This window comes from Pleurodeles waltl, chromosome 3_1 (assembly GCF_031143425.1).
Source record: "Pleurodeles waltl isolate 20211129_DDA chromosome 3_1, aPleWal1.hap1.20221129, whole genome shotgun sequence".
In the NCBI taxonomy this organism is placed as follows: Eukaryota; Metazoa; Chordata; class Amphibia; order Caudata; family Salamandridae; genus Pleurodeles; species Pleurodeles waltl.
The window spans coordinates 1,054,738,960-1,054,748,303 of record NC_090440.1 but is presented as its reverse complement, the minus strand read 5'-3'; the positions used below and the strand labels follow the sequence as shown (position 1 = coordinate 1,054,748,303).

At 45.4% G+C, this 9,344-nt stretch overlaps 1 protein-coding gene across 1 annotated transcript in view; it reads left to right on the top strand.

Annotated features, from left to right (window-relative positions):
- The first annotated feature begins 967 nt into the window (after window positions 1-967).
- The window catches only part of DDX18 (DEAD-box helicase 18), a 194,036-nt gene continuing 185,659 nt past the window's right edge, over window positions 968-9,344 (top strand). Inside the window, exon 1 of the mRNA XM_069224345.1 lies at window positions 968-1,135. Within this exon, the coding sequence (XP_069080446.1) occupies window positions 1,033-1,135 (103 nt within the window). The 5' untranslated portion in view covers window positions 968-1,032. The remainder of the gene's footprint in view (window positions 1,136-9,344) is intronic.

Below are 9,344 nucleotides of genomic sequence, written 5' to 3'. Positions count from 1 at the left end.
TACCACTATGCAGTCTGCATCCTTATGTTCACCACAATCTTCAGTTTCGAAAGGACAAGGCTACCTTCTCTTCAAACAACTTCTCCAGGACTGCTCCAGATCCTGTGGTCTCCTTACAGGGCATACACCAGTTTGTGAACTTTCTTCAAGGACTTTTTTCTGTTTTAATGGCAACTTCTATTGTATTGTCTATTGTTCCCACATTCTTTACTTTCTGATCCCTTGCACAAGAAAAGAAGGCTGTTGGTGGACAAAATAACTACTTAGGGGACATACTGCTGTTCATTGGTTACTTAACGAACTACCTTTCTTCTCCCATTGGCTATTGTTCTTTAGCCTTATGGGTGTTGTAGTTTGACCCCGCTGCTATTTGAAATAAATGAAAAGAGAAAAGCATAATACTCGCCTCCGTGTCTTTAATAAAATCTAACACAGCGGGCGTAGTCGAGTGACTGTATTCTCCTCCAGCGCCAACGTCATCCACTTTTGGTATTTACGTTCCAGGCCACTAACAGACGGACGTTTTCGGATTTCCGATAGGACTTCAGTCCCCCAAATGGTTGACAGAGGAAAACGATTGTCTACAACAATCTTGCACTGAATCTGGAAGGACGTCAGCAAATCTTGAAATACTGACACATTTTTCAGTTTGTGGCGGAAGCTTAAACAAAGAACACATATAAACGCATATTTTTTCAAAGCTAGACGAGTGAAGCTACAAACCATAAAGATACAACTATGATATTCTTCTACAAAATTAGAATCGAAATATTCCAGCAGTTTGATTAGTGAATATCACGACTGTATAAAGTAACACGTTTTACAAAATCTTCGTGGATACAGTATAATGTTTGGCTGCAGGAGCATAGAAGTGACAATATAAATAGTTACAATATGGCGAACATACAGGTGTGGTCGCAGCCCACGTGACCTGGTGGATTTCTTTCCTCTATGTTCATGCTTTAATGGCGTCAGGATAGTCAAGATTCACTTCCGGTTCACCCACATGTGCATAACTCCGGTCGAGGCAGGATGGCGGATCTGCAGATGAAATTACTCCGTAGGAGGATCGCGAAGCGGAGTGACAAGCTGAAGCAGAGAAATTTGGCATTGCGAAGGAAGCAAGAAGTTGAGGGTAAGGAAAACTTGAAAGGTGGGCGGCTGCGAGAAGTTGGAGGTAAGTGCGGATGATGAGACCTGGACATACGCAGCAGACTCTATAGAGCGAATGAATGCACCAGAAGAGAGGTGCGGGATAAAAAGAGCGATATTAGAGTGGACTTAGTAGGAGAGTCGATAGATATGGTATGTGAAAGAAGGGCTAGGCGCCCTTGGATTTGGCTGGAAGACAGTTGCTAATCTTAGCTATAAGAGCCGAAGTAGGAGCTGATCAAGAAAAACAAATCAAATAAACTCTATAAAAGTATGTGTGTTTCTTGTTGTACCCTGTCTCGCTTCACTTACTTTTGAGACCCTGACGTCGCCCACCACGGTCTCTTTTTCGAGATTCCCAGCTGTTGCGGGAAGCCGAGGCATTTGCGATTTGTGCTATACAGAAAACTGTGATATAACTCGATATGTACAGTTTGTCGTGTAACGTGCACATGCAACCGTTTCTAGTAGTCTCAGACAACAGTATAAAGCTAACGCATCATATACGGTATTATTTTGCGACACAGTGACTCGTCACATATTCGAATCACAGTAACCTAGCTCAAGAGGTTAATGCATCTTTTGCAGAGATGTGTGTGTCCTATCTCAGTTCACAGTAAAATAACTAATGTAGGCACTGAATCTCCTGCAGAAATCATTGGAACAAGTCTCTGAATGAATGGCTTATAGTGTGCAGACAACATCAGCTCACCCACCCCATGTGTTCTGCTTGACTCCAGGATATCTGATATAGCACTGACCCAGCTCATAGGAGTAGTGTAATGCTTTTTAGATACCATTTTATTACAGGCGGAGCATTTCAAACAGAAGTCGTTCGAAGAGGTGCTAGGTAGGTAAAGATGAACACAATCTGGAAATCTCCCCCCACCCCCTCCCAACGCAAAAAGGAAGTTATCCCAGTGGTAATAATGACAGTATAGCCCTTTGCTCGCGGAGCATGCAGAGGGAAAGAGGCCCACCCTCAGGTAAAGCCTCAACGCGTGACACAGATATGTAAAAAGTCCTAAGTCTGAGTTTTACGTGGGCACATAGAAGGGCACAGGTTAGTACCAATCACCCTTCAAGTGGAGGTTTGATAGGAGCGCAGACAGGTAAAACAGTCTCGTGCTTCAGTGGAAGTTGGAGGTGTGCATACTTGGGTTTAGTGCCAGTACTAGTCCTTGATTGATGGTGAAGTTTGCAAGGTAAATGAAGAAGAGCGGGTCTAGCGCCAATGTCCTGGAGTCTGTGACCTAGTGGGCATAATGAGGATGAGGCCCAGTGCCATGGTGTCCCTGAGGGCAAGGGTTGGTTGGGTGAGAAGCAATTACGGAACCAGCGACAAAGGGATGAGCTGCAGTGTCTCTTCAAAAAAGTGGTGTTTCAGTAATAATCCTCCCACGAACACCGTTAAGCCCATTAACTATTGTATCGCAGGCACAGCTTTGAATGCTCGGCCTTCTATAATATTACCTTACCTTACAATAGACATCCTTCAGTTTGCTGGGAACCAGGACATGCCCGTGACAACTGTTTCACACATTCTCTTGGAACCACCCTCTCGCCCGCGTTCGTAGTAATAAAAAGTGAAAACGTTTCATGACCCTGGTCAGCACCTCCTCTGCTACGGAGTCATGATTATTAACAACACATGTAATTTGTAATCCATATCGCAGCGGAAGTGACACTGTGAAAAGAGGTGGAATGCAAATTGTTGTGATTGTACCACTCAATCAATTGCTTGGATCAGTGTATCAGAAAATATAGCACAATTAACATTGCTCTTTTTGGTATGGTTCCGTTTCTCGATATTGTGTTTCTGTTATATAACTGAAAGATGCACAATTATGTGCTGCTGTAAGTCATATCAGGATGGTACTTACATGGTTCATGTTGCTAACTGAAGGATACTTTGTGTGCAAGCTTAATATCGGTGCTGGTGAAATACAGTGGAGTCCGGTTTGTTAGTTTTTACGTGCTAATATTGCATTATTATCACTAGATACATATTTAAAAGCAAGTATCACAGTGTCCCACTTAAGTACACGTTGCCATGCAAGTTTCACAGTTGCGCAAGTTGAGTTGCCATAACACTCCCACTATGTCAATGTTAGGTACACATTTTAATTTCATGGTTAAAATATATAGATGCACCTTGTGCCATGCAGTGCACCATCTGTGTACACATTTCAGTGTCAGTATCACATTGTTTAGGTAAACATTGCTGTAGCTGCCCCATGTTTGCCCTAGTTAAGTATTAGTTTAATAATATACTTTACTACATATCAAGGCTTTGTGACGCCAGCTAATGGTCAAATGTCCAACTGTACAGAGTCAAGGCAATTAAGTGATGACCTACTGCTCACTATAGTTTTGAAAAGAAATGTCAGACCGTTACGAGGCTCGTCACTCCAGATGCAAGAGACGCAGGGGTGTGTAACGCTGAAAGGGATTCTTAGCCATTACAATCGCCCACAATTTAGGATCTCGTGTGCAGCAGTGAAGTTGAGTTGGCTCTGGTGTAACATCGGCCAGTCTGTTGACATCGGTCACGGGTTATGCTCCTGCATTTTGAAGCTGCTGCAATTAAGTGAACATTCGATGTGGCAAGCCCAGATATAGGACATTACTTCATTACTTTTAATTTGCTTGCAAAGGAAGTATTAACAATATTTTTCTGGGAATGACTAAACTTGAATACAAGTGCATTATGATTTGGTATCAATATATAAAACAAGTTTTGACAACGCCAGTAAGTTTGGTTTATCACTGCAAGTGCCTCTTAAGTCTTTACATCCATCCACTGACTAATTCCTGCATTCACCCATTTATAGTAAGTCGCATGTGCTTGCAAAATAAAATATATACAGTTAAACATGGTAGTTGCTGGCTATCTTGGAATCATAATTTACATATCGTATCATTGCTTTATCAAGACAGCTTCATCCTGCCTCTAAAAGTGGTGGACATTTTGGAATGATAAAACAGTTAAACACTGTAGACAGTGATATTCCAAGTTGGCTGACTGTTGGGAATCTGTGATCACACAGGAGGTGGTGCTCTGCAGATTGAATGGACATCTCTGTAGCAGTGTCCATGGCGCTATTTATATTTATATAGCACAACTAAAATAAACCTGGGAAATAAAACGTTGCTACCATTAAGAACTAGTCAGTACAGAATAGTCAATGGAAGTGCTGTATGCTTATCCCGAGTTTCATTATTTTAGTTTAGTCGCCTATTTCCCTTTTTAAAGGGGCTAATTACCTGTATACCTGAAATAGAGATGCAAGACCCACAGCTGGATTGCCATTAATACCCATGCTCTGTAATTTTTACTCCGTAGATCAACATGAACTTTAAAAATTTGCCACAGAACATCGGATCATCCCCTCAGAGAGACACATTTTTACTGCTTGCCAGCATGTGCGAATTTAGTTACTTAAAAAAAAAAACTCTCAACAACCCTTTCCACTCCTTTATAACATTTTTCTTTGTCATAATAGAACTGTACATTGCTTTGTTCAAACTTCAGTTTGTGCCTCACAACTTCTAATGTTCTGTTATCCTTCCAAACACTTGCATATACTTAGTTCTGAACACAGTTATTCAACATCTCTGTTGTATTCTTTAGTGTTGTGCTGTTTCTAAGAAATGTTTTTCTTGTGCTCTTTTTAGTGTTGAGCCTGCAACAGCATGCCCTAGCGCATGCTCTCACTTGCAAGGCACTTTTGTTTTCAGTAAAGGGCTTGAAGCCTGCCCATTGCTTTATATTTGTTAGATTCAATTTCACTTTTATTTGCTGGCTCCTAATTGGCCAGCACTGGCAAAATGTCACTTCACCCCTGTTAAGCAGGGACCAAGCACACATTATTTCAATGTAATCCGTGCCCATCCTCTGCTCCAACACGATTGAGGTACTTTTTCTTCCTCCACTTTTCAAGCCTCCATTTTCTGTCTCATACTACCACCCAGGCCTCCCTTGTGGTGTTTTCCCCTATACCGCCTGCTCTCCCTAATTGTATTGTTTTTGTTACCACTGTCAGCGCTCAAGTGTGTAGGTGGTTTGTTGACATAATTTTTTTGCCTTTGGTATAAAAGCAGTACAGTCAATAGTCTCACATTTTAACAAAAAGCCAAGGAGATTTGTTCATAAAGAACTTAAGCTTATTGCTGGATACCAATTATGCCTTTAACGTTAGTGGAATCCATATTTCATGAATGAAAACCCACTTGTAGGAAGTTGGCTCTGTATGCACTATTTCAAAGTAAGGAATAGTATGCACAGAGTCCAAGGGTTCCCCTTAGAGGTAAGTGTAGGAAGTTGGCTCTGTATGTGCTATTTCAAAGTAAGGAATAGCATGCACAGAGTCCAAGGGTTCCCCTTAGAGGTAAAATAGTGGTAAAAATAGATAATACTAATGCTCTATTTTGTGGTAGTGTGGTCGAGCAGTAGGCTTATCCAAGGAGTAGTGTTAAGCATTTGTTGTACATACACATAGACAATAAATGAGGTACACACACTCAGAGACAAATCCAGCCAATAGGTTTTTGTATAGAAAAATATCTTTTCTTAGTTTATTTTAAGAACCACAGGTTCAAATTCTACATGTAATAGCTCATTCGAAAGGTATTGCAGGTAAGTACTTTAGGAACTTCAAATCATCAAAATTGCATGTATACTTTTCAAGTTATTCACAAATAGCTGTTTTAAAAGTGGACACTTAGTGCAATTTTCACAGTTCCTAGGGGAGGTAAGTATTTGTTAGTTTTACCAGGTAAGTAAGACACTTACAGGGTTCAGTTCTTGGTCCAAGGTAGCCCACCGTTGGGGGTTCAGAGCAACCCCAAAGTCACCACACCAGCAGCTCAGGGCCGGTCAGGTGCAGAGTTCAAAGTGGTGCCCAAAACACATAGGCTAGAATGGAGAGAAGGGGGTGCCCCGATTCCGGTCTGCTTGCAGGTAAGTACCCGCGTCTTCGGAGGGCAGACCAGGGGGGTTTTGTAGGGCACCGGGGGGGACACAAGTCCACACAGAAATTTCACCCTCAGCAGCGCGGGGGCGGCCGGGTGCAGTGTAGAAACAAGCGTCGGGTTTGTAATGGAAGTCAATGGGAGATCTAGGGATCTCTTCAGCGCTGCAGGCAGGCAAGGGGGGGGTTCCTCGGGGAAACCTCCACTTGGGCAAGGGAGAGGGACTCCTGGGGGTCACTCCTCCAGTGAAAGTCCGGTCCTTCAGGTCCTGGGGGCTGCGGGTGCAGGGTCTCTCCCAGGTGTCGGGACTTAGGATTCAAAGAGTCGCGGTCAGGGGAAGCCTCGGGATTCCCTCTGCAGGCGGCGCTGTGGGGGCTCAGGGGGGACAGGTTTTTGTACTCACAGTCTTAGAGTAGTCCTGGGGTCCCTCCTGAGGTGTTGGATCGCCACCAGCCGAGTCGGGGTCGCCGGGTGCAGTGTTGCAAGTCTCACGCCTTTTGCGGGGAGCTTGCAGGGTTCTTTAAAGCTGCTGGAAACAAAGTTGCAGCCTTTCTTGGAGCAGGTCCGCTGTCCTCGGGAGTTTCTTGTCTTTTCGAAGCAGGGGCAGTCCTCAGAGGATGTCGAGGTCGCTGGTCCCTTTGGAAGGCGTCGCTGGAGCAGGATCTTTGGAAGGCAGGAGACAGGCCGGTGAGTTTCTGGAGCCAAGGCAGTTGTCGTCTTCTGGTCTTCCTCTGCAGGGGTTTTTCAGCTAGGCAGTCCTTCTTCTTGTAGTTGCAGGAATCTAATCTTCTAGGGTTCAGGGTAGCCCTTAAATACTAAATTTAAGGGCGTGTTTAGGTCTGGGGGGTTAGTAGCCAATGGCTACTAGCCCTGAGGGTGGGTACACCCTCTTTGTGCCTCCTCCCAAGGGGAGGGGGTCACAATCCTAACCCTATTGGGGGAATCCTCCATCTGCAAGATGGAGGATTTCTAAAAGTCAGAGTCACCTCAGCTCAGGACACCTTAGGGGCTGTCCTGACTGGCCAGTGACTCCTCCTTGTTGCTTTCTTTGTTCCCTCCAGCCTTGCCGCCAAAAGTGGGGGCCGTGGCCGGAGGGGGCGGGCAACTCCACTAAGCTGGAGTGCCCTGCTGGGCTGTGACAAAGGGGTGAGCCTTTGAGGCTCACCGCCAGGTGTCACAGCTCCTGCCTGGGGGAGGTGTTAGCATCTCCACCCAGTGCAGGCTTTGTTACTGGCCTCAGAGTGACAAAGGCACTCTCCCCATGGGGCCAGCAACATGTCTCTGGTGTGGCAGGCTGCTGGAACTAGTCAGCCTACACAGACAGTCGGTTAAGTTTCAGGGGGCACCTCTAAGGTGCCCTCTGTGGTGTATTTTACAATAAAATGTACACTGGCATCAGTGTGCATTTATTGTGCTGAGAAGTTTGATACCAAACTTCCCAGTTTTCAGTGTAGCCATTATGGTGCTGTGGAGTTCGTGTTTGACAGACTCCCAGACCATATACTCTTATGGCTACCCTGCACTTACAATGTCTAAGGTTTTGTTTAGACACTGTAGGGGTACCATGCTCATGCACTGGTACCCTCACCTATGGTATAGTGCACCCTGCCTTAGGGCTGTAAGGCCTGCTAGAGGGGTGTCTTACCTATACTGCATAGGCAGTGAGAGGCTGGCATGGCACCCTGAGGGGAGTGCCATGTCGACTTACTCGTTTGGTCCTCACTAGCACACACAAGCTGGCAAGCAGTGTGTCTGTGCTGAGTGAGAGGTCTCCAGGGTGGCATAAGACATGCTGCAGCCCTTAGAGACCTTCCTTGGCATCAGGGCCCTTGGTACTAGAAGTACCAGTTACAAGGGACTTATCTGGATGCCAGGGTCTGCCAATTGTGGATACAAAAGTACAGGTTAGGGAAAGAACACTGGTGCTGGGGCCTGGTTAGCAGGCCTCAGCACACTTTCAATTGTAAACATAGCATCAGCAAAGGCAAAAAGTCAGGGGGCAACCATGCCAAGGAGGCATTTCCTTACACAACCCCCCCCCAAACGAAAGAGGATGAGACTAACCTTTCCCAAGAGAGTCTTCATTTTCTAAGTGGAAGAACCTGGAAAGGCCATCTGCATTGGCATGGGCAGTCCCAGGTCTGTGTTCCACTATAAAGTCCATTCCCTGTAGGGAGATGGACCACCTCAACAGTTTAGGATTTTCACCTTTCATTTGCATCAGCCATTTGAGAGGTCTGTGGTCAGTTTGAACTAGGAAGTGAGTCCCAAAGAGGTATGGTCTCAGCTTCTTCAGGGACCAAACCACAGCAAAGGCCTCCCTCTCAATGGCACTCCAACGCTGCTCCCTGGGGAGTAACCTCCTGCTAATGAAAGCAACAGGCTGGTCAAGGCCATCATCATTTGTTTGGGACAAAACTGCCCCTATCCCATGTTCAGAGGCATCAGTCTGCACAATGAACTGCTTAGAATAATCTGGAGCTTTGAGAACTGGTGCTGAGCACATTGCTTGTTTCAGGGTGTCAAAGGCCTGTTGGCAGTCCACAGTCCAGTTCACTTTCTTGGGCATTTTCTTGGAGGTGAGCTCAGTGAGGGCTGTCACAATGGATCCATATCCCTTCACAAACCTCCTGTAGTACCCAGTCAAGCCAAGGAATGCCCTGACTTGAGTCTGGGTTTTTGGAGCTACCCAGTCCAGAATGGTCTGGATCTTGGGTTGGAGTGGCTGAACTTGGCCTCCACCTACAAGGTGGCCCAAGTAAACCACAGTTCCCTGCCCTATCTGGCATTTGGATGCCTTGATAGAGAGGCCTGCAGATTGCAGAGCCTTCAAAACCTTCTTCAGGTGGACCAGGTGATCCTGCCAGGTGGAGCTAAAGACAGCAATATCATCAAGATAAGCTGTGCTAAAGGACTCCAAGCCAGCAAGGACTTGATTCACCAACCTTTGGAAGGTGGCAGGGGCATTCTTTAAACCAAAGGGCATAACAGTAAACTGATAATGCCCATCAGGTGTGGAGAATGCTGTCTTTTCTTTTGCTCCAGGCGCCATTTTTATTTGCCAGTACCCTGCTGTCAAGTCAAAGGTACTTAGAAATTTGGCAGCACCTAACTTATCAATGAGCTCATCAGCTCTTGGAATTGGATGGGCATCTGTCTTGGTGACAGAGTTGAGCCCTCTGTAGTCCACACAAAACCTCATCTCTTTCTTTCCATCT